This window comes from Bufo bufo, chromosome 5 (genome assembly GCF_905171765.1).
Source record: "Bufo bufo chromosome 5, aBufBuf1.1, whole genome shotgun sequence".
Classification (NCBI taxonomy): Eukaryota; Metazoa; Chordata; class Amphibia; order Anura; family Bufonidae; genus Bufo; species Bufo bufo.
In genome coordinates this window covers 150,869,901-150,896,737 of record NC_053393.1, presented here as the reverse complement: position 1 = coordinate 150,896,737, position 26,837 = coordinate 150,869,901, and the positions used below count along the sequence as shown (strand labels likewise).

General features: G+C 40.8%; 1 protein-coding gene across 1 annotated transcript in view; it reads right to left on the bottom strand.

Annotated features, from left to right (window-relative positions):
• CDH2 (cadherin 2) overlaps nt 1-26,837 on the bottom strand; it is a 321,407-nt gene that overhangs the window by 43,711 nt on the left and 250,859 nt on the right. The window contains exons 7-8 of the mRNA XM_040432080.1: nt 19,452-19,624; nt 15,642-15,779 (exon numbers count right to left, since the gene is read on the bottom strand). Of these exons, the coding sequence (XP_040288014.1) occupies nt 15,642-15,779; nt 19,452-19,624 (311 nt within the window). The remainder of the gene's footprint in view (nt 1-15,641; nt 15,780-19,451; nt 19,625-26,837) is intronic.

Genomic DNA, 26,837 nt, shown 5'->3' with positions numbered 1-26,837 from the left:
CCTGTGACTTATTAGGGGGAAGATACAAAGGGCTGTCTGTGATGAACAGCTTATGTGCCGAGGCTGAGACACTATTGTAGAACAGTTATTGATGGGGCTGGAAGGGACGACTGTCGGGATGTGTTACTGTTTCCTCCCCACACCCTGTCTCACCATGTCTCACTGCAGAAAACTCTACTTTTGTCGTCTACTCTTTCGGCTATTCCAACGTTTAAACAGGAGAGCCTTATATATTTTGTTTTATCCTAAATTTTACATTGCAGAAAGATAAATGGAAAATTAAAAAGCTGCAAATTAAATACAACCACCCTGGACAACCCCTGAACATTCTTGGTCTGGTAGGTGAAACCCTCTATGATCAGCTGTTGTCCCTGGGGGACGGGAGCATTCAGTATATTCACATTTTCTCTGCAGGGGAAATGAAGTATTACACGAAGCCTGCTGCCCATGTGATACATAGTAGCACTAATTTTACTCTAGAAAGCGAGACAGCATGTTTTTTTAGTGGCGCTATCAGTAAAGGGACCCTCTTTATGACATCCATACAAATGAAAATGTACAACCCCTTAAGGCTAAGGCTAAAGAGCCTCATACACTTTAGTGTATTGTAGGTCGAACTCTCTGAGAATGCTGGGTATGCTGTCAGTCTAATGTGTATGGGGAGATCCCGACTCAACCCCGACAAATAATTTCGGAAGAGAGATGGAACGGGTCAGGTGAATATTTTTGCGTAAGCCTTAAGTTTTCCCAGGAGATTAGCTGCTGCCAGAAGTGTCTGGCAGCGGCTTTCTGCTCACTCCCAAAGGAATAGACATACATGCTTGGCCAAACCGAATGTTTATGTGTATGGGGGAGTTTGGGGGCAGCCAGAAGAGATAACTGTTGACCATACGAGCTTAAGACTTTTGTAGCGCTACTGATTGTTTTTAACTATTGAGCTACAACTGCAGTCCAAAGGAATACAGTGGGCTGAATGCAATCTTGTGGACTACAGCTGTGACATAATAAAGATGAAATCAGTACTGCTATAAAAACTCTCCAGGTAACCTTAGCCTAAATCTATTGATATATTTAATTAGTATGTTTTACAATCGTAATTAACAGTTTACATACAGAAATAATCTGCATTAAAAGTGGACATTATAATCACACTGCGTTTCTGAGTTATAACATATACTATAGCACCATAGGAAACCGTCATCAGCTTGTCACACTTCGACTTAGACCTCTTTCACAGGAGCGATACGGATTGTGTCAGGACCTGTTCAGGGAAAAACTGATGGTTTTGCACGCAAGTTCAATCAGTTTTTTTTGCGATTGTGTTCAGTGTGTGAGTTTTCTCCATCCAGATTTTATCAGGCTTGCATACGTTTTTCTAATCTAAATCATAGCAACCATCAGTGAAAATCATATTGCCTCCGGATGCTGTTATTTTTTTTCCATGCAAGCCCTATTCACTTCTATGGAGCCAGGGCTGCATGGAAAATGCTGCAACAGAAAAAGAAAATGCTGCAATTTTTCCTGGATGCGTGAAAAATGACGCTTATGTACGAAGACCCATGCATATGAATGTGTCAGGATTGAGTGGGGACGCTATGAGTTTGCTACATGTATCGCATCTGGATGAAAACTCGCTTGTATGAAAGAGCCCTTAGCTTTTCCTACATAAGGTTGCTTTAAAGGGCTGGGTATAAAGAGTGCAATGATCAAAAGGGAAATGATCAAACAATTACCCAACAAGGAATTCTTTGAGATTTAAGCTCTGAAGCTAGCAGAATCGTTAATATAACTCTAAGAAATAAAACAAACTTTGACTCATAATCAGTACATATAGGTACTGCAATGTTACTTAACTGTAGTTTGTGTAGATTAAATATAACAGCTGTAAATCAGTGTCAAATGTACACATACCCTTTAAATATCATTGGAGATAACAATTGTGCTACTAATAATATTGACAGTGATCATCATAGTAGGATAAATCCCAGTGATAGGAGAAAGAATGATCCCCCATCACGCACTTGTGCTTTGTTATACGCAAGAAATTTTTTCTTAGATTCTTCACTGAAACTCTGAAAATGGATGAAACTTTAAAGTTGAAAGCGGTGATGCTGCCATGTGTCAAAAACTAGACAGATCTACAGGTTTAAAATTCTAAGCACATGCAAGCAAAGGTAAATAGAGAAGAGGCTGATTATTGTGTATCGCAGTGGTGCAGTGCAAGAAACAGGTTCCAAGGGGAAAGAAGTGCGTTTGTCATGTAATGAATAAATCATTACAAATGTTCTACTCTGAAACAAAGGTGTAATAAGGCTTGAATAAGAATAAGTGCAGCCCTATGATTTATTTAATATCGTTATAATAGTTTTTTTTCGTATGCAACCATAAAATTAGCGTAAAAACAAAGGCATCATTTTCCTTTAGTGAATCAGGAGGATTTTTGCTCGCTAACTACTTTCAACTGGTCCTTGATTGCACAAGAAGAATTAACAATGTGACCCAACAGATAATAAATGTCTCTACTGCTACACTATTCCGTGCTAGGTCCATCATACACCTGCCTCAGACAAAAGTCTGGATTGAGGCTTTGATAAATCTGTCATACAGCTCTAAATATCAAGCTACGGTTCTCTATGTCCCTATCACCCCCTTCTGCCTCTTTTTGGAAGAGATAATTCAGGTGTCTTTGATTTTACAAGCCTCCAGTCTCCAACTGATGAACAAAATGGAATTTTCTTGAATACGAGGACAGAACAAGAGTTGTTTTGGTCCCCAATAAATACACTGTGATACAATTTTCCAATCCACCATTTTTACTTAAAGGGTAACTATGAATAAAAAAATCTTCCTATATGTCATAAGTGATATATTATCGAAGAAGGTCTGGGTGATGAGATCCTCACAGGTCGGTAATTAGATAGGCTAAAAAAATGATCATCTGGAGACCTGTTTGGCACAGAAAAATAAAAAGAAAAAAAGATTATGGGGGAAATTTCTCATTCCCTCTGTGCCAGAAAGCTGGTGCCAAAAAGTCACTGCATTTGCACATCATTTTGCGACTTTTTGGGGGTTTTAGACTTCTTTTCAAATTAGCGAGAGGTGTGGGGCCATCACATTTATTATACTCTATGCCAGGAAACTGGCATAGATTTTAGTGGAAATCTACGCCAACCCTGTTGCTGGTGCCAGTCTTGATAAATGTCCCCCTATACCTTTTTCTGGACAGAGAAATAAAAAATGAGCTCCAACTCCACAAATCTCCTGCTTCTTTTCCTGCCGTCACCGTGGGGAGCTTACAGAATAGGCATTCATACAGCTCCCATTAAATTCATTCAGTGCGTTCTGCCTTGTGGAGGATTTAGGCAGGCAACGTGCTATTCACAGGGATTGTACCAAGTTAGGCTCCATTCACACATCCGCAATTCCATTCCGCATTTTGCGTAACGGAATTGCGGACCCATTCCTTTCTATGGGGCCGCACGATGCAATAGCGGACAAGAATAGGCATATTCTCTTAGTGCCGGAAATGTGCGGTCTGCAAAATGCGAAACGCACATTGCTGCTGTCTGTGTTTTGCGGATCCGCAAAACACACACGGATGTGTGAATGGACCCTTAAATGAATACTTTCACAGGAACAGTACATATGATAAAATAGCAAAGTACACTACTTTTGTCCTGTGCCATTTCTTGCGCCATACTTTAGTTCTACCTGATGGAGCTTGTTTTCCTGGCTGCAGCGGTGATGCCCTGTACACACCACATGATTGATGTAGCAAATCACTGACCTCAGCAGTCATGCGTCATACACTGCTGAGGCCAGTGATTGGCTGCACGATGACGGGGTGTGTACGAAACGTAACTGATGCAGCCAGGAAGTTGATATCAGTGGGGCAGGACTGAAGCGTGACGCTGGAAGGATCTGTGAAATGCTACTGAAAAGTACAGCATACTATACACAAGTGTTTTAAAATACATCTATGCAGTGTATTTAACAGCGTTGCATCTGTTATGACCTCTCAGTGGTAGAATGTCATCTGTCTTCCACAGGACTGCAGAAAAAAACTTTTGAGTTATCTTTTTTCAGTGAAATATCATGGTGGACAGAAGAAACATTCACATTCACTATATATATATATACACGTAATATATAGTCTCACTAAGAAGAACATTCAAATCTTTCTACATCAACTTACATTAATGCAATGGCATAAGTCTGTGCCTAAGATATTACAGCTTTACAAGGATAATAATAATCCCCATGGCACTCAAGGGGTTGAAACTTGAAAGCAGATTTTGTTGCAAACCCTGAAATCAGCAGCTTAGTGGTTTAAACTGGGTGACCCTTAAAAAGACCAGCTGTGGAATGGATTTGAGGGAGTGCAGCAAATAAGTACAAAAAAAAAATGAAGGACAGAGGAGGAAGATTCAAGTCCATCTCCTTCTGTTTGGCTGTCTCGGAGATCAGACAGATTAGATGTGGTTTATTGATTGAGGGCTTCTTATTTTATTAAAGACGAAAAGCAAGCCTCACACCGGCCCTCAATGTCTGTTCTAGTCTGTAAAACATTAGTTATGGTTGCACTTAATATGGTTGAAGGGGGTGAGTGCTAACAAATGAGGAGACATTCTGAAGCTAGCTTCTAATTCAATTCGCCGTAATGTCATCTGGAGGAGCCACCGTCCAAATATGATTCAATAGGTTTCTGTTGCAAATGAGATTCACAAGTGAACGGGGCTGTCTTTGATAAAAGTGTGTTTCATTCTGCAATCAATACATGCTAAAGAATTTCCCTAGGCAAATTCACCTTTGGTTCTAAATCAAATTAAAGATAAGACCACACTAATAATAATCATAAGACATAGATAAAAATCCCAAATTACAACCCTTATAAAATACCAATGAATGAATATAGCACATAACATTGCTCATTCAAACTCAAAAAATATCTGTTCATTTAATGTTAAAGGGAACCTGTCACCATGAAATGCAGTACAAGCTGCAGGCACCAAGAGCAGGAAGAGCTGAGCCGATTGATATATAGTTTTGCAGGAAAAGATTCAGGAAGACTTGTAATTGATGCATTTAAGCCTCTGCTCTTTTTATGCATAGTGGTCATGTGGGTGGTCCTACTCAATGAATGACAGCTTACAGGGAAGGGGTTTTCTGAGATTCTTTACAGATGACCTATCCTCTGGACACCCCCTAGGTCATCAGTATCTGATTGGTGGAGGTTTGACACCCAGGATCCCTGCCGATCAGCTGTTAGAGAAAGCACCGGCGCTGGCGATAGCACTGTGGTCTTCTCTATGCTCACCAAGCACAGCGCCTTACATTGTATAGTGGCTGAGCTTGGTGTCGCAACTCAGTTCCATTCACTACAATAGGGCTGAGTTGCACCTAGGCCATTTGAACGATGAACGTCACATGGCCTTTGAAAAGCTGGAGAAGGCAGAGCCGCTACGGTGAGCGCTGCTGCCTTCTCAAACAGCTGATCATCAGGGGTCCCAAGTGTCGGACCCCCATCAATCAGACATCCAGAGGATAGGTCTTCAGTAAAAACTCTCTGAAACCCCCTTTAAATGCATAAATTACAAGTTTTCATGACTCTTTTCCTGCAAATCTATCTCTTAATCTGCTCAACTCCTCCTTCTCTTAACATGTAGCCTGCAGATTGTACCAAATGGTGACAGTTCCCTTCAAAAGGATATATATTTTTTTTTAATTGCCCTGACCCTTAAGCCAGTATGACCTCAGTTTCTGGTCTAACATCAGTATAATAGGAATCATGGATTATGTTTGTAAAGTTTTATATCAATTTATCGATTAAATGGTGTTTTTCTAGTTTATAGCATTAAGATTGCAAGAAGCTCAGGACAATGACTTTAGATCTAAGGAGTCTTGTAGGTTTATTTCACAATCAAAGGTTTTATAGCCATATCTTGAAGTGGTTCTTTCTCCTTATTTTACAAATCCTCTTTATGGCCAAAGCTTATCAAGTAGGGAGTGGGAGATTTCATTATAAATAAAAGATAAAATACCTGTGTGCGTCACCTTTTATGGCATTTCAGCATATGTCATTCCAACATGCTATAAAAAGAACGACAATTTAATAAGCTATATGTAAAGACATATTGACCACTATCCAAGGATTGATGCACTATCTATGGAAATGAGATACGGACATGTACCTGAAGGTTTTGTGTAGAAAGTTCTAGCCTCAGTGAGAAACCATTCTATTTATGTAATTCCTACCCAATTCCATCATATGAAGCTTTCATTTTCTTCTCATGTGTAGCCCCAGAGTGGCAGAGGTCAGACAGGTATATGTGACATTAGAGAAAGTTTTATAGATCACTCATACTTCACAATGACTAGGAAAGACTGCACTACCAATTGAATAAAGCTCTATGGTGCCGTCTTTTAGGAAGGGCTATTACTGTCACTGTTGCCAGCAAACACAGCATGCTGCAACTTACTAATGGCTGCTGATCATGGGAAAAAGTAAAGGAGGCAATGCCTGTTTTGAAGCCTATGAGACCTACGGGCCACGAAATTTTAGAAACAATGTCTTAAAGATCTTTCAATTGCACTTTCTTGCCAAAGTTTTCCTTCAGAACTGATCTTCAGGGACAGAGCAACTAACATTACGCCTGTCTGTATTGCAAGACTGAAAACTTTTGAACAAGAGAAACTTCACATTTTGTAATGTGAAGGTTGCAATCATTATATATGTACTCTACTGTTTGTTCCTCTTAACCCTTGGCAAGAGAGTCAACCTTTTGGGCTGAAGTTGATACATATTGCAATAATCCACTCAGAACCAAGTAGATATTTCCTTGTAGATACGTACGTTATTTGTACGTGTGATAACAACCTTTCGTATCATCAAGGAAGAGACAAAAGATTCATGCAAATTTCCTTGCTTGAAATACTAAAATATTTTTGCGGCCTTGTACAATATGGAAGCATATGGACTACAGTACAGGACAAGAAAGGTGCAGTGAAAAGTTCTAGTCCTGTTGAAAATGGTAGGTTAAGACTACTTTATGTAACAATCTCTGCTCCAGAAGCCAGGCAAGAGGTATGAGAAGGGCTTACCTGTTCTGGAGCAGTGAGGCAGAAATGAGCTTCGCTTGACAGTCAGTTAGTAGAGATCTGTGCTCTACTTAAACCCTGCTGTGAGACAGCTTATTACCAGTTATTGTATTTTCAACTTGACTAGGGCTGCAGGTATCGACTATTTTTGTAATCCAGTATTCTATCAATTAATCCAACGATTAATAGAGTACTCTAATAACAAAAAACTAATTTAAAAAAGGATTTTCTTTATAAAAACTCATCAGCCCCCCCCCCGTGCCATCAGCTGCCCCCCCCAGTGCCACCAGCTGCCCCCAGAGCCATCGGGCTCCCCCCCTAGTGCCATCAGCTTCCCCCCCAGAGCCATCGGGCTCCCCCCTAGTGCCATCAGCTTCCCCCCTAGTGCCATCAGCTTCCCTCTGTGCCATCAGCTGCCCCCCCAGTGCCACCAGCTGCCCCCCCCCAGTGCCACCAGCTTCCCCCTCAGTGCCATCAGCTGTCCCCCCAGTGCCATCAGCTTCCCCCTCAGTGCCACCAGCTGTCTGCCACCAGCTTGCCCCCCAGTGCCACCATCTCCCCCTCCTAGCCATGTCCTTACGCCAGTGAAATAAAATACTTACCTCTCCTGTAGGGGCACCGCTCCGCAGCTCCTTCATCTTCTTCTCCCCGAACTGCACTGTTGTCCTGACGTCACACAGCGTCAGGACATAGTGCACGTAGGCGTGTACTATGTCCTGACGATGTGTCAGGATCCAGTGCAGCGCAGATTTTTTTTGTGTCAAATTACTCGATTCAATCGAGTAATTATTTCAGCCCTAAACTTGACTCCTATGTGTGATAGCTTACACTGGACATATAATGAGTATTCTTGTGTTGTTGACCCGGGATGTTTACTCTGCCTTCTCCTAGCTTGCTGCTGTGTTTGACCTTGGACTGTTTATTGATCCTTCTCCTGCTTTTGTTTCTCTGTACCTCTGTCTCTCTTGCTTCTGACTTGACTTGTTTCTGTTATTGCTTTTGGATATTGTTTTGTCTTTGACGTTTTACCGCTCTGATTTTGTCCCTGGCTAGTACGATTACTTGAGCTGTCCTTTTCATGTGCCAGCAGCTACCTGGTGAATGAAAAATAGGATTCCGTACGATCCCAAAAGACCATCCAGGATAAACCCGTTAGGTTCCTGAGTGGGATCACCCTTATCAGAGTGGCTAGTCTGCTATACGCTATATAGGCCTCTATAATTATAGGGTTGTCGAACAGCAAGTTCGCCAGACCAGATTACTAGCACTAAGTCTGACAATGGGAGCGCTTTTTGCTGGACAGGTTTTCTATCACCCATACAGCTCTAAACCACTGCTTCCCTTCACATAATATATTACAAAACAACCACCACTAGGGGGAGCTCTGTGCATAGGAATCTATACAGTTAATGTAAATAATCTCTTTGTATTCTGTCAAGTCCATCACATTTTCATCTAAAGTGCATGTGTTAGGAATCAGACTGCTCTAGGTATCAGTTTAATTTTCCTTTACTACCAGTGCAACAAGAACCATAGGCTGCAATAGAAAATAATTACAAATGCTAGATGTGGCAAATTTCTTGACACAATGGCCACCTAGTTCCTATCCAGCCCAAAGCTGAATCAGTATGCCATCCAATGAGACATCCAATATTTCACAGAAAAATAAAGTAGAACATGGTGGAATCACCCCCCCTTTCCACCTTTGTGAAGCATATATGACTGTATGTTCTTTTTACAAGTAATTCTCTGTCCTAATGAAGAAAAAATTTATGTTTCAGATATCTTCCAATGTTAGATGTGATGTTACAACTCCCAAAAATTCACAGGTTCCTCTCCACAAGAAGCATTAAGGAAACCAGCTTTACTGCTTTTTATTCTTCAATAATTAAAAAATAACGAAATACCAAAAGATCTGTGAATGTGGGTGTTCACTTAATGCTGCTTCAGAGACAGTATTTGAATTCAATGAAAAATTCAGAATTCTTATACGCTCAGTGACTGGAGGTGGGTCGATTGAAGTTTTCTATAGGACTTAAAAAAGACATCACTGTCTAGGAACGAGGGCACATCAGAAGCATCTCATCTCTGTATCTGTGAGAGCTGTGTATAATGATCAGCAAACCATTAGGTTCATGTAAGATGTCAACTGCGCCATATCATAACCCACATTCCTCAGTGTAAATTCACTTATCCTCTTGACCAGACACTGCAAACCAAGGTACTTAGCTTTTATCACCTAGTCCCTGTAATACTCCAAGCATATCTTTCAATGAGCTATTTCGGGTACTGATTTCATTCTTATGTGTTTGTCAATGAAGAAGTGTATTCTAACCAGGAATGTACACAAATTTTATAGGGCCCTCTGGTAAAATTTAGTATGGGCCCCATGCCCCACCCGGTTTGCTAATGTCAAACACTCCCAGACAATGCAAATTGCAAAAAGAAATGCCCCAGATTTCTGACAAATTTACATTTTTAAATTGAGTGGAATAAAATGTAATAAAAAAATAAATATATATATATATATATATATATATATATAAAAAGTCGCCCTTGACCTCACCCCCTTATAAATAGGCGCTCATTCTGAACAGCCTTTTTCTCAGTTATATTCACACCAGACAATTGGCACAAGTACACTGATAAATCTTCCCCATAATCCACTGCTTCCAGTCGCATAATATATAACAAAATTGGCTGCCTGCAGTCACCATTAGGGGGAGCTCAGTGCATAGGAATTCATAAAGTTGCAAAATGCAGCACTTTCATGTTGCAAAGACATGTCGGCAGTTTGTGTTCCAGTATCATTGCATAGGTGGACAGAAATTCAGGACTTTAGGATCCCTGGGTGACACCACAAGTAGGAGCTGGCCATATTAGTTGTCTGTGTTTGGCAATGATTGGCATCGTGACTGGGGAGTACCAATAATTAGACTAGGTTCACCACATGTTTGGGCATGGTAGTGAACTTTGAAACGTCTTGCCTAGAATATGCAACATATGCAACCGAAGCATGCAATTGTATACTGAAACCGTTAAATATGTCTACCCCTAACTCCTTCTAATAAATGTACAATGTAAAGGGGTATTCCTGTGAGAACAAGTTATCCTCTATCCACTGGATGGTCTGTGTCTGGTCACTGGAATATACATCGATCATGAGAACCTATGTCCTGCCATATGAATGGAGCGGCAGCTGAGCATGTGCACTGCCACTCCATTCATCTCTATGGCACTGCCGGAGACATGCACAGTGCTCAGCTACCTCCGGCAGTCCCGTAGATTGTGAATGGAGCGGTAGCGTGCATGTTTAATCACTGCTCCATTCAAACAGGAGACATGGACCCCTGTTCTGTTGAAAAATAGCCAACAAAGGCAAACCAATCTAATGGTTAATCCCTACTTGGTCAATATGTTTTCCAGGCAATAACTTGTTGTAAACGGAATAATCCTTTAATGTAGAAGCTTTCTGATGCTGTATTAAACAGAATTGTTGACTAGGCCTATAGTTAAAAACAGATACCAATACGGCCAAAGAGATGCCCAAAGGACATATATATTGAATACATTAAAAGTAGTGCCCCGATTCATAGTATATATATATAGCCTAGGTTTCTGAACCATAAGATAAGACATTTATGAGAAGTATTGCTTTAAATAATTCAGATTCCAAAAACTATGTATGACTAAATAGCACACAATATGCTTCTTTTTGCAGACATATAACATTTTCATCCTGACATGTATGTAACAAGCATAAGAAGACACATCTATACGAGTAGTGGGGCTCTAATGAAACTAATTAGGACCACATTGTTTAGCACGTCTGTATTGTTAAAGGATAACTGTCGTTTTTTGTGTTTTTTTGAGTATTGGATTGTGGTGATTAATATCACCTTGGTGGCCCTATTTCAACTTTTCACTGTGTATTCAATTACCCCTTAATTCCACATTTTTGTTCCGTGCACTTCCTACTTTTACCTGTGCTTAAAATAGGGTTGCTAGGCATGGTCCATCTAAACAGATAGACGGAGCACGCAGCGTGCAAGGTCACATTACTGACAGCCAGGGACTGTAAGTAAATGATTAAAGCCAGGTCCTCCCCAGCAGCTGATAACAGTGCCTGGGCTGTGTGCACTTCTCCCTGTCCCTGCGCTTGGCAGACGCTCCCTCACTCAGCAGACCTAGAGAATGCAGAGTTGAAGCAGTGCAGACCAGAGAAGGGAGATCTGCCATCTGCTCAGTGTATAAATGAAAGCAACATGTGGTAAGAGGACCCTTTTGTGCTGCATGAGATTAACCCTTTAGGGGGGAGGGCTCTGGTTACTGACACTTTTGGGGGGCTATTGTTACCGGCTAGTGCATGTGAGGAGCTCAATGCATTGTGGGTAGTGAGGGCAGGCGGGATTAGCCTCAGGGTGAGGGCAGTGGCGGCCATCTTAACTGAATAGTGAAATTGCAGTTTTATGCAGACTGGTTGCTATGGGCTGAATCTTATTAAATATGGGGTAAGTCAGTCTAATAGTAACTGATTCTGGAATATCATGTTATTAGTAACTACATACAGTACAGACCAAAAGTTTGGACACACCTTCTCATTCAAAGAGTTTTCTTTATTTTCATGACTATGAAGGCATCAAAACTATGAATTAACACATGTGGAATTATATACATAACAAACAAGTGTGAAACAACTGAAAATATGTCATATTCTAGGTTCTTCAAAGTAGCCACCTTTTGCTTTGATTACTGCTTTGCACACTCTTGGCATTCTCTTGATGAGCTTCAAGAGGTAGTACCCTGAAATGGTCTTCCAACAGTCTTGAAGGAGTTCCCAGAGATGCTTAGCACTTGTTGGCCCTTTTGCCTTCACTCTGCAGTCCAGCTCACCCCAAACCATCTCGATTGGGTTCATCTGGCGCAGCACCCCATCACTCTCCTTCATGGTCAAATAGCCCTTACTTTCAAAGTTTTCCCAATTTTTCGGCTGACTGACTGACCTTCATTTCTTAAAGTAATGATGGCCACTCGTTTTTCTTTACTTAGCTGCTTTTTTCTTGCCATAATACAAATTTTAACAGTCTATTCAGTAGGACTATCAGCTGTGTATCCACCTGACTTCTCATCAACGCAACTGATGGTCCCAACCCCATTTATAAGGCAAGAAATCCCACTTATTAAACCTGACAGGGCACACCTGTGAAGTGAAAACCATTTCAGGGGACTACCTCTTGAAGCTCATTAAGAAAATGCCAAGAGTGTGCAAAGCAGTAATCAAAGCAAAAGGTGGCTACTTTGAAGAACCTAGAATATGACATATTTTCAGTTGTTTCACACTTGTTTGTTATGTATATAATTCCACATGTGTTAATTCATAGTTTTGATGCCTTCAGTGTGAATCTACAATTTTCATAGTCATGAAAATAAAGAAAACTCTTTGACCGCGGGGATCAGAAACGTTAAAATGCCCAAAATAAAGATTTTTTACCCCCCCTGCACCCCTGAATGATTTTATACCAGCGGGTGGGGGGGGGTTGCAGGCGGTGCGGGAGGCGGGCGGTGCGACAGGCGGGATCGCGATCCCCCGCCCGCCTCCTCTTGAATATTCATTGGCGTCCAGTGGTTATACCAGAGTGTCAGCACATTGCTGAGACTCTGGTATAAACGGCTGACATCTGTGCTGTGATGTCAGCCGTTTAACACTTTCCATACCGCGGTCCGTACGGACCACTGTATGGAAAAGGTTAACAGTCAGGGAGCTCCCTCCCTTTCCCATCAGGGGGGGGGGGGGCCTGATGTGCCTTTGCAGCCCCCAGACAGGATGGGGTCACAGAGGGAGTGGCCACAACTGAGCAGACGGGAAGGTTCCCATGTCAATAGGAAGCCTTCTCAGGCATCCTGCTGTCCATGGTGCTGAACAGATCTGTGCTAAAGGCATAGATCTGTTCAGACAAAGTGTAAGTAAAATACAGTACAATACACTATATAGTGTACTGTACTGTATTATACAGACATCAGACCCACTGGATCTTCAATAACATAGTGCGTCTGGGTCAAACAAATGTAAAAAAAAGTGAAAAAAGTAAAGGTAAAAAAAAAAACATTTATCACTGAATAAAAAAAATAAAAAATAACTACACTACACATATTAGGTATCGCCGTGTCCATAACGACCTGATCTATAAAACGGTCATGTTACTTTCCCCGCACGGTGAACGCCATAAAAATCAAAAAATAAAAACTATGAGGAAATAGAAATTTTGCCCACCTTACTTCCCAAAAAAGGTAATAAAAGTGATCAAAAAAGTCGCATGTACGCCAAAATAGTACCAATCAAACCGTTATCTCATCCCGCAAAAATGATACCCTACCCAAGATAATCGCCCAAAAACTGGAAAAAACTATGGCTCTTTGACTATGGAAACACTAAAACATGATTATTTTTGTTTCAAAAATGAAATCATTGTGTAAAACTTACATAAATAAAAAAAAAGTATACATATTAGGTATCGCCGCGTCCATATCGACCGGCTCTATAAAAATATCACATGACCTAACCCCTCAGATGACCACCGTAAAAAAAATATAAAAAAAACGGTGTAAAAAAAGCAATTTTTTGTCATCTTACGTCACAAAAAGTGTAATAGCAAGCGATCAAAAAGTCATATGTACCCCAAAATAGTGCCAATCAAACCGTCATCTCATCCCACAAAAAAATGAGACCCTACCTAAGATAACTAAAAACTAAAAAAACTATGGCTCTCAGACTATGGAGACACTAAAACATTATTTTTTTGGTTTAAAAAATGAAATCATTGTGTAAAACTTACATAAATAAAAAAATTGTATACATATTAGGTATCGCCGCGTCTGTGACAACCTGCTCTATAAAAATATCACATGATCTAACCTGTCAGATGAATGTTGTAAATAACAAAAAAAAAAAAAAACGGTGCCAAAGAAGCTATTTCTTGTTACCTTGCCTCACAAAAAGTGTAATATAGAGCAACCAAAAATCATATGTACCCTAAACTAGTACCAACAAAACTGCCACCCTATCCCGTAGTTTCTAAAATGGGGTCACTTTTTTGGAGTTTCTACTCTAGGGGTGCATCAGGGGGCTTCAAATGGGACATGGTGTCAAAAAAAACAGACTAGCAAAATCTGCCTTCCAAAAACCGTATGGCATTCCTTTCCTTCTGCGCCCTGCCGTGTGCCTGTACAGCAGTTTACGACCACATATGGGGTGTTTCTGTAAACTACAGAATCAGAGCCATAAATATTAAGTTTTGTTTGGCTGTTAACCCTTGCTTGGAAAAAAAAATATTAAAATGGAAAATCTGCCAAAAAAGTGAAATTTTGAAATTGTATCTCTAATTTCCATTAAATCTTGTGCAACACCTAAAGGGTTAAAAAAGTTTGTAAAATCAGTTTTGAATACCTTGAGGGGTGTAGTTTCTTAGATGGGGTCACTTTTATGGAGTTTCTACTCTAGGGGTGCATCAGGGGGGCTTCAAATGGGACATGGTGTAAATAAACCCGTCCAGCAAAATCTGCCTTCCAAAAACCATACTGCGCACCTTTCCCTCTACGCCCCGCTGTGTGCCAGTACAGTAGTTTACGGCCACATATGGGGTGTTTTTGCAAACTACAGAATCGAGGCAATAAATATAGCATTTTGTTTGGCTGTTAACCCTTTGTTACTGGAAAAAAAATGATTAAAATAGAAAATTTGCAAAAATCTAAAATCAGAAATTTTATCACCATTTGCCATTAACTCTTGTGGAACACCTAAAGGGTTAACGACGTTTGTAAAATCAGTTTTGAAACCTTGAGGGGTGTAGTTTCTAGAATGGGGTCATTTTTGGGTGGTTTCTATTTTGTAGGCCTCACAAAGTGACTTCAGACCTTAACTGGTCCCTAAAAAGTGGGTTTTTGAAAATTTTAGAAAAATTTCAAGATTTGCTTCTAAACTTCTAAGCCTTGTAACATCCCCCAAAAATAAAACATCATTCCCAAATTGATCCAAACATGAAGTAGACATATGGGGATTGTAAAGTAATAACTATTTTTGTAGGTATTACTATGTATTATAGAAGTAGAGAAATTGAAACTTGGAAATTTGCAATTTTTTACAAATTTTTGGTAAATTTGGTATTTTTTTATAAATAAATATGAATTTTTTTGACTTCATTTTACCAGTGTCATGAAGTACAATATGTGACGAAAAAACAATCTCAGAATGGCCTGGAAAAGTCAAAGTGTTTTAAAGTTATCACCACTTAAAGTGACACTGGTCAGATTTGCAAAAAATGGCCTGGTCCTTAAGGTGAAATAAGGCTGTGTCCTGAAGGGGTTAAAGATGAGCCAAATTTACAGGCTACATTTGATAAATAAATGACGCCAATGCAGACTCAAGAAATACTGACTGCAAAAGTTAACTTCCCCACATGATAAATTCCCTCCTCAGTGTATACCAGATAAACCAGTAACGTTTGCCTCCTATCTGTATTTCTCGGGTACTTCCAATCTATACTTACAGTCATCGAGGTGAACTCTGGAGGGTTGTCATTGACATCTGTCACAGAAATGACAGCAGTTGCTGTGTTCGAGAGACCATATGTCGGGTTTCCTTCCATGTCTGTGGCTTGAATTATTAATGTATATCGTTGCACTTTCTACAAGACATAAAATAGCATCAGTAATTGTGTTAATCTTGTCGGCATTTTAAAAGAGCATCGCAATACTACTTAAACTGTGTATCATTAACGTGCTGAGTAATGACGTTTAATACCAGCAATACCAGCTGCCTTAACATGTTTCATCGCTGTGCTGCCATGAGGATACCTGCTAGGCTTTCTGCTTTTATGGAGAATGTATATAACGCAGCTATAACCTTGCGAAAATATGTGGCGGAATAAATTCTACTGAAACAATTCGGCTTTCGACCAAATATAAAGTGGTAATCACGCTGCTGAAGAGAGGACCTGAGAGCCCCGAAGGCTTGTTATTTTTCGATTCAATTACACAATCATTACTGGTGGTATCACCTTGAAGTCATGGCTGCTATTCTGCCATTACTAGAGGAGGAGAAAAAGAGAGAGAAAGAATGCAAAAGGCATTCTAAATAACTGCACGGCAATATACACACACAGGCCCTGATTTATCAAGACCGCCGCGTGCTGCGTCAATCTTGAGAGGGCCTGCGCTGCCAGAGGAGGCACGCAATGCACGACGAAGCGCAAGCCTCATTATAAAGGACATGCCACCTCCAGCAGTCCGTGCTCCGGTATGAAATATATGGCAGCTCCTAGCTGGCGTAGACATCAATCGTTATTTACGGCAGTTTGTGGCATAAATAATGATGAATGTGCTGAGGCCGATGGCCCAGTGCACAACCCGCCGTTGTCACGCCCCCTTTTCGGAGAGTGGCAAGTCACAATGTCATTTAAAAGCCGCAAAACTGGGGTTTTGTGACCTTTTAACTCCATACCTTTTATACATAAATGCACTTTTTTGATTCATACAGTATGGGATTTGTCAATCAATCTCAAAGGGGTTGGCCCAAGAACAGCTTTTATCACCGATCCACAGGAAAGGGGAAGTGTGATCGCTAGTGGTCAAACTGCTGGTATCCTCACTGATCACAAGAACCCACAAGTCCGCCATGAGAATGCAGAAGTGGTGGGCATCCACAATCTATTCACTGGGACTGCTGAGGACAGCATCCAGCTATACTCAGCAGTCCCATGAAAGTGCCAAAGGGGGACACAGGGACTCCGCTCTCATGATAATAAGGTTCCCAGTGGTTCAACCCATACAGATCATGCACTTATCATATATCCACCTTTCTTAGGCTATTCCCTCAAATTTTTCTATTAAAAAAAGTTGGTAATTTATTGAGTTTTAATACTGTCAGTTAATGGAAACATCAACAGACTGAACATCGTCTAGACCAGGCATGCTCAACCTGCGGCCCTCCAGCTGTTGCAAAACTACAACTCCCAGCATGCCTGAACAGCCTACAGCTATCAGCCTACAGCAGGGCATTGTGGGAGTTGTAGTTTTACAACAGCTGGAGGGCCGCAGGTTGAGCATGCCTGGTCTAGACCTAGTCCTGCTCACAGCTCAGGGTCTCTTACAGTTTATGAAAGCACGTACCAGCTAAATCAGTGTCTGTGTGAGCAGGACTTGGACAAGAAAACATTCAGTGACAAGAAACTGAGGTCCTTAAAGGGAATGTGTCATCAGAAAATGACCAACTGTTTAAATCAAGTTTTTAAGTAAAACACAAAAATGATTAGACTTTTTGGTGAGTTCATTTTCATTTTCCATGTCACTATCTATATTAAAAAATATATATAATCCTGTACTTTTCACATTGGTCACTAGAATAAAAATATGTTGACAGCAGCTACATAAATCCTAGACACAAGGGACACTGACATTTACTTCTATGGGAGAGTTTTCTAGGCATGAACTGTGTGTGACCTGTGATATCATCTATTGTGAATTATTTTTTTATCTATAAAGAAGTGTTACTTGTCATTGTAATTCTGTCTGCGGTGATAATGATAATAGTGGCTGAAAAGTTACTTGTACAGAGCTGGAAATCATGACATATTATCTGACCTAGTGGCCAGTGTGAAAATTGCAGGAATATATATATTATTTTTATATATATATATATATATATATATATATATATATATATATAGATAGTGACATGGAAAATTAAAAACCTCACTAAAAATTAAAAAAAATATGTTTAACATAAAAACGTGATTTTAACAATAGGTCATTTTCTGTTGACAATTTCCCTTTAAAAATGACAAATTTTACAGTTTCAAAACTACATTGAAACATGTAAGATATTACTCAATGACAAAACCTTCCATTGCAAAAGTTGATGACACTTTATTCATGTATGATCCACTCTACTGTATTATTGACCGATCATATTCATTATAAGGGTACTTTCACACTTGTGTTGTGAAGACAACACGGCAGACAGTTCCATCACTGGGATCCGGAAATCTGTGTGCAAACGGATAGCATTTGTAGACGGATCCGGATGTGGATCCATCTAACAAATGCATTGAAGTGCCGGATCCGTCTCTCTGGTGTCATCCGGAAAAACGGATCCTGTATTTTTTATTTTTTTTGCATTTTTAAAGTTCTGCGCATGCGCAGACCGGAAGACCGGAATGCCGGATCCAGCATTCCGGCAAGTGTTCCGGAATTTTGAACAGAGAAAATACCGCAGCAGGCTGCAGTATTTTCTCCGGCCAAATACCGTAAGAGTGACTGAACTGAAGACATCCTGATGCATACTGAACGGATTGCTCTCCATTCAGAATGCTTTAGGATAAAACTGAAGTGTTTTTTTCCGGTATTGAGCCCCTATGATGGAACTCAATACCGGAAAAGAATAACTCTAGTGTGAAAGTAAGTGTAGGGATGGTTCATGGTCAGAAATGTTGCACAATGTTGCAGGTCACAGACTTAGACCATGTCCAACGGGAAAGATTTTCCACAGGAAAATTTGTTTAGGATATTAGAAGATATGCAGCAGAAAATCTGAGGCTGAATCATGGAGTTCTGCCATGGATGGTCTAGCCTCCATGGGTTGAGCGAGACTTGCTGGGTTAAATATTCTGAACATTTTAAAAGCTACAAACATATTAATCCATTTATTTAGTTCAGATACCAACAACCCCAAGAAAGGGGTCTTGACTTATCAATGCAAGAGGCTAAAATTGTCACAGATGCTTTTCTTTAAAATCTGCAGTAATATATTTCAAATTCAGGGTCATCTGTGTTGGCAACAATCTGTCTGACAAACAAGTAGAGATGAAAGGATGGCTCAAAATTTGATTCAGATTCTATTTGGCTGATTTCTTTGAATGATTTGATTTGGATCTCTCCTGGATTCACATTTTTCTCTTTAGTCTCTCGCTTTTTTCTTTCTTTTTTTTTTTTCTTTTTGTCTTTCGCCTTCTCATCAATTCACCTAAATCACACCATCAAAATTCAGCTTCAGAACCAACTCCAATTTTTACAAAATATGGGTCCAAATTGATCAGTTTACACTTATTTCTGCAAACAAGTGTTAAAGGTGTATTCCATAGGATGGCATATATCTGTAAAAAAAAAAGTGGGGGTGCCATGCCTAGGACAATCACCAACAACCATCAGGAGAATAGGGGGCTCTTATATCATAAGACCCCCACTTACTGGGGTCAATGATATAAAGTGTGCTATGTACTATAGTGGAGAGATTTTGAAGACTTCTGTTCAACGCTTCAACCTCCATCAGAATACATATAATGCATAAAAACAGGTTTTACCTCCCGATCAAGTCCTGCTGCCAAAGTGATAATATCTCCTGTCTCATTGTTGATCGTGAACATGTTTGAGGAAGGGGTATCTGGAGTCTGGGAGAGGATTTGGTATCGTAGCATGCCATTCGGTTGTCTAGCGTCATCTCTATCAATAGCAGTGAGAGTCATAACGTAGGATCCTAAGAATAAGATTTGGAGTAAAAAAACAATCATTGTAGACAGATTCATAAAAAAAATAATAATAAAGTAAAAGTTATCGAGCAGTCTTCTATCAAGTATGGTAACTAATAATTCAGCTGACTATCAATATGGCCACCAATTAAGGGCTACCTGTTGTCGAGGATTAGAAAAACATGGCTGCCTCCTTCCAAAAACAGCACATGGGCAGCACGGTGGCTCAGTGGTTAGCACTGGTGCCTTGCAGCGCTGGGGTCCAACCAAAGGACAACATCTGCATGGAGTTTGTATGCTCTCCCCGTGCTTGCGTGGGTTTCCTCCAGGTACTCCGGTTTCTTCCTACACTCCAAAGACATACTGATAGGGCCCTTAGATTGTGAGCCCTATTGGGGAGTTGGACGCTAATGTCTGTGAAATGCTGCGGAATATAGTAGTGCTATATAAGCGCATAAAATAAATAATAATATAAAGAAAGCAGTGTTTTCATTAATCCTGGACAACCCCTTTAAATGACAACATTTCTTACAGTGATATGAAGTCAGAGGTTTGTCACTGTACCATTGCCCAGCTAGGCAAATTTACCATCTAGGAGACTAGAATTCATATTACCTTAAAAACACTTGTTCCGTACTAAGGTTAACCTGTTATTTTTACAATTCCTCATTTATGTCTCACATGAAAACTAGGGAAGTGTGACATTATTCCTGAAGATTACAGTATAATTAGCAAGTCACACTTAATCTTATCACCTGCCAACACACTGAGGTGTGTCAGAGGAGGAATTGTGATGTTGTCATAGTTGATAATTCCGGTTCATTAAATCCTTCTAAATGAAAATTATAGACCCTAAAAAAAAATCGAATCTAAACCAAACATAACACTTGTGCCCGTGTTTTACTTGCATACACACTGATCTTGATGCTGCTGAGTTCAACTTTCAGCTATCTGCGGCAGTACCACAGAAATAAATGGGACGGTGATCGAGCATGTGGACTGTCAGTCCATTCACAATGGGGACTCAGGCCGGGATCACATCTGCATTGTGAACTCTGACACTGTAGTCCAGTGTGCATGCCAACCTTCCGCCGGCCAAAAAATGCTACATGCAACTTTTTTTGTCCGGCAGATATCTATCTATCTATCTATCTATCTATCTATCTATCTATCTATCTATCTATCTATCTATCTATCTAAAATAAAGCAATTCCAGGGCACTCCAAGGGATTTAGTTCAAAAGTATTGTTCTTTATTCACCAGAGGGACGTTTCAGTCCTCTTACTGGGACTTTTCTCGAGCAGTGATCTATCTATCTTCTATCTATCTATCTTCTATCTATTTTCTATCTATCTAAAAAATAATAATAATAACAGCAGCACAGTCAATTTGAAGTTGTGTGCAATCCCTCCTGAACTTAAGGCAAAAGTCCACAGACAATATCCAAAAAGCAAATGATGAGGCAGCACTCCAATATCAGTGATGGGTGTTAGACCCGTTTATTTCCCCAGTTGCAACTGGGGAAATAAACGGGTCTAACACCCTTAACTGATATTGGAGTGCTACCTCATCATTTGCTTTTTGGATATTTATCTATCTATCTATCTATCTATCTATCTATCTATCTATCCATCTATCTATCTATCTATCTATTTATCTCATACAGTGAGGAACAGAAGTATTTGAACACCCTGCAATTTTGCAAGTTCTCCCACTTAGAAATCATGGAGGGGTCTGAAATTCACATTGTAGGTGCATTCCCACTCTGAGAGACAGAATAAAAAATTTAAAAAATCAGGAAATCACATTGTATGATTTTTAAAGAATTTATTTGTCTTGAATTGCTGAACATAAGTATTTGAATACCTGAGAAACAGCAAGAATTCTGGCTCTCAAAGACCTGTTACTGTCCACCTCTACTCCACTCATTAATCTAACTTAGTAGCACCTTTCTGAGCTCTTTAAAGACCCCTGTCCACTCACAGTCAGTCAGATGCCAACTACTACCATGGTCAAGACCAAAGAGCTGTCAAAAGACACAAGACACAAAATTGTGGACCTCCACAAGGCTGGAAAGGGCTACGGGGCAATTGCCAAGCAGCTTGGTGAAAATAGATCAGTTGCAGCAATTGTTAGAAAATGGAAGAGGCTAAAGATGAGCAAGATCTCACCTCGTAGGGTATCACTGATGATAAGAAAAGTGAGGAATCAGCCTAGAACTACAAGAGAGGAGCTGGTCAATGACATGAAGAGAGCTCGGACCACAGTTTCAAAGGTCACTGTCGGTAGAACATTATGCCGTCATGGTTTCAAATCATGCATTGCATGGAAGGTTCCCCTGCTCAAGTCATCACATGTCCAGGCCCGTCTGAAGTTGGCCAATGACCATCTGGATGATCCAGAGTAGGCATGGGAGAAAGTCATGTGGTCGGATGAGACCAAAGTAGAACTTTTTGGTCTAAACTTCACTTGTCGTGTTTGTAGGAAAAAGAAGGATGAGTTGAATCCCAGGAACACCATCCCTACTGTGAAGCATGGGCGAGGTAACATCATGCTTTGGGGGTGCTTTTCTGCGAAGGGGACACGGGCGACTGCACTGTATTAAGGAGAGGATGAATAGGGCCATTTATTGTGAGATTTTGAGCAACAACCTCCTTCCCTCAGTCAGAGCATTGAAGATGGGTCGTGGCTGGGTCTTCCAACATGACTATGACCAGAAGCACACAGCCAGGTTAACCAAGGAGTGGCTCCGTAAGAACCATTTTAAAGTTCTGGAGTGGCCTATCTAGTCTCCAGAGCTAAATCCAATATAACATCTTTGGAGGGAGCTGAAACTCTGTGTTGCTCAGCGACAGCCCCGAAACCTGACAGATCTAGAGGGGATCTGTGTGGAGGAGTAGGCCAAAATCCCTGTTGCAGTGTTACCTGGTCAAGAACTACAGGAAACGTTTAACCTCTGTAATTGAAAACAAAGGCTTCTGTACCAAATATTAAAAAAAAAAAATTCCTTACAAATCATACAATGTTATTTCCTGATTTATTTATTTTTTTATTCTGTCTACAATGCACCTACAATGTGAATTTCAGACCCCTCCATGATTTCATAGTGGGAGAATTTGCAAAATCGCAGGGTGTTCAAATACTTCTGTTCCTCACTGTATCTATCTATGTATCTATCTATGTATCTATCTATCTATCTATCTATCTATCTATCTATCTATCTATCTATCTATCGCATATCTATCTATCTATCTATCTCATATCTATCTTATCTATTATCTATCTCATATCTATCTATCTATCTCCTATCTATGTAAGAAAAATCCAAGGCAGCACACAGATATCCGTGAAGAAAAGGGTATTTTATTCACCCATGTGTAGACATTAACGTTTCAGCTCACTCTATGGAGCCTTTGTCAAGCCATAATACAAAGTGCAAAATCAACTGCTTATATAGCATAATTAAATCACCTACGGTCTCTAACCATGGAGGTACACTCCCTCAATACATGAAACTACACAACGAAAATGGAGTGCAACCACACTATTATCCAATAAAAAGATCAATTTTATTCATATCTCAATTAAAAAATGACATATTATACAATACATAAGTATAAATTAGCAGGGACATAACACAGTCATGCATCACCCTGTCAGCACACCCATCCTAATAATACTCAATAATATACCCCCTTAATCTGTTATCCATGGAACAAAATTTCCTAGTGTATGGTCAAACAAAGGGGTATGCAATGCAAAAGCCTATCTCAAATGCTGGTGAGCCTCCCTTACAACTGATGGCCACACTACCAGGGCTCAAACCACATGGGTCAAAAAACCGAGGGGTGCATAAAATGAAGGTAAGACATACCAATATAGCAGGGGCTGCTGGCAGGGTGAAGGCGCTCCTCAACGCGCGTTTCGCGTACAATTTGCTTCCTCAGGAGGAGACTGCTTATATAGCATACATACTTAACATAATTACATAATAATACATCAATTGTTGCAAAAAACATTAATAAAACTGTGAATCTGAAATGTACATGATTATACTGTTGTTAAAAGAATCATATAACCATAAAGTGCTATGTGCCAAAATAATTATAAATTATCATAAATTGATATTCCATTTCAGGTGTGCATAATCGTGTTAATTAAAAAATAATTCATTTAATAAGGACTTCTCACATGTCGCTGGAGACAGCAGGACTCAATCAGCGTCCGGAACTAAACAATGCGCACGCGCAGGGAGTCTTATATCCCGCGAGACTAGCTGTCGCATATAATTCATGACGGCCCACATTCAAGATGGCGACTCGACAACAGGCGTAGACTGGGCATGCTCGCTCCCACAACTGGGCAGGCATAGTCCGACACACACAGAAATGACACAGTGGATCTCAGACACTGACCATCGCATGCAACTGTTGACGATCCACACTCAAGATGGCGACCCAGCACCAAACACAAACTGAGCATGCTCATTCCCACACCTAGGCGGGCTCAGTCTGACATACGCAAGAATCATGTGAAGGGTCACCTGACTTTCATTCATACTGGAGGACCAGATATCCTGATCATATCTCGGTTACTAACACTAAAAGGGGAATCCAACGGTGTAAATCGGGCTAATGGCAAATCGCCACTGTCACCCTTATTCACCTAGTCCCCATGTTTAATCATAATATTCTCTCAACGGGTCCGTCCTTCATGAATCATCACAGTTACTCTCCATTTGGGCAACGCCTCCACCGGGGGGTACCCGATCATGGGCGGCACATCTGAGTGGAACCGGCAGGCCCAGCCGACACCGTAAAGTGACTCTGTGCCCCGGTCCCCATCATAGGAGAACCATCCATACACATACAGCCTATGTCAATTCTAACAGACCGTTGTGCATACATGTTAGGCCTGCAAACACTGGCCATCCATGTTCTGTCAAAGGTCCCGCCGTCGAGGGAACATGCATGGTGCCGAGCCCATCTCGCCTGTGTCGCCAAATATCAGAATACATATATAAAAAAAATAATAAAAGCATTATCAAATGTCATTGATCGCCGGTATGGTCCTGCTATCTTCCAGCTTCGACGGAGAGAATCCATAGAATACATTTTCATGTTCATCTATAGAGAGAATATATAAAAAATATATAAAAAAAACTATTAATTATTGGTTTGGATACAAAACCTGCACATGTAAAACACCCAAAGAGAGAGGCGAGCAGAAAGACAAAAACAAGGGAAAGGGAACATCAAAGGAGAGGACATACACAAATAAGTACGAGGGCAGATGAAAAACAAACACAAACGAGAGAGAGATGCTCAAACAACCCTAAAGTCAACATTGAGCCCTCTGGGTTTGAGAGTTTGTAACTCAAAAATCCAGTAGAGCTCCCTTCTTTTCAGACGTATCGTCCTGTCACCACCCCTTCTGGATAGGGGCACTTGCTCAAGTATTCTGAATTTCAAATCGCGTTCACAATGCCCTGCTTCTTTAAAGTGTTTGGGCACGGGTAAATTCAGCCTCTGTTTTCTTATAGTGTATCTAGGTTGGTTTAGCCGTGTTTTGACCTCCCAAGTTGTTTCACCAACATACCACAGGTTACATGGGCATGATAACAAATAGATAGCGTATGTAGAGTCACACGTAAGATTCTGCTTAATACGGATCGTCTTACCAGAGGCTGGATTTACAAAGGAATCACCCCTGAGCATATAGGGGCATTTCACACAGCTGCAGCACGGATAACAGCCCCTCCGTCTGGAGCCGAAATACGTGCTGCAGTCGACCCTGGTAGATCCAACATCTGACCTGACTAGTTTGTCACCTAAATTGCGACTCCTACAGAAGGAGCACAAAGGGTGGGGCTTTGAATTCCTCTATATTATCAAACCCACTGGTCAAAATCGGCCAGTGTTTCCTGACAATGGAAGAGACCTGAGGACTGCTGATGCAGTAATCTGTAACCAAGGGGATTCTTGGTGTTTGACTCTTGGACCTCCTGGGGTCACCATCCTTCATTCTCACATCAGTTTTGTTAATACTATCAGAGATAAGCTTCTTAGGGTAGCCTCTAGCCTGAAACTTCATGGCCATCTCTGATAGTCTGTGATCCCTAACTGGGCCCTCGCCAACTATCCTAGCCACTCGTAACATCTGGCTAAGGGGTAGGGACTTAATCATCGGCCGAGGGTGATGACTTTCAAACCTTACAAGGGTGTTTTTGTCCGTGGGCTTCACATAAAGGTCCGTGGACAATGTATGTCCTTGGATCGAGACCTCGGTATCAAGAAACTGCAGTTTATCCTGAGAATGCATCAAAGTGAACTTAACACTTGGATCAATCTCATTTAAAAAAGAGTGGAAGGCCATGAGGTCCCCTATGGCGCCCACCCATACCAGAAAAATTTCATCTATGTAGCGCCACCACCCCAGCACATGGCTGAAGTGGCGGCACCCATAGACGTAGGACTCCTCCAGATGTGTCATGTAAATGTTTGCATAGGTGGGTGCTACATTGGACCCCATCGCCGTCCCCCTCAACTGTACATAGCATTCAACTTGGAATAGGAAGTAATTCCTAGATAGAATAAACTTCAACAGTCCCAATAGAAATACCCTACATTCCACTGTATAATCCGTCCGCTGTAGACATTGTTCTACCGCACGGAGGCCCAACTCGTGCTCAATTGACGTGTATAAACTACACACGTCGAAAGAAGCAAGAGTGGCACCACCGGGTACCCTCAGATCCTTGATCTTCAACAAAAAAATCACTGGTATCTCTTATATAAGACCTAGCGGACATAGCAAATGGCCGCAGGATCTTATCGAGAAAAATCGCTGGATTGCAAAATAGGGATCCCCTGCCGGACACTATGGGCCGGCCAGGGGGGGCAAGCAAATTCTTATGTATTTTGGGAAGGGTATACAGCATGCGCGTTATCGGTTTTTCACACAGTAAATAATTAAGCAATTTCTCATCTATGATACCACCAGATTTAGCCTGCAATAGCATGTCTCTGAGTTCTCTCAATAATCCAAACTTAGGGTCCCTCAATTGAGCACGAGTTGGGCCTCCGTGCGGTAGAACAATATCCTCAGCGGACCGATTATACAGTGGAATGTAGGGTATTTCTATTGGGACTGTTGAAGTTTATTCTATCTAGGAATTACTTCCTATTCCAAGTTGAATACTATGTACAGTTGAGGGGGACG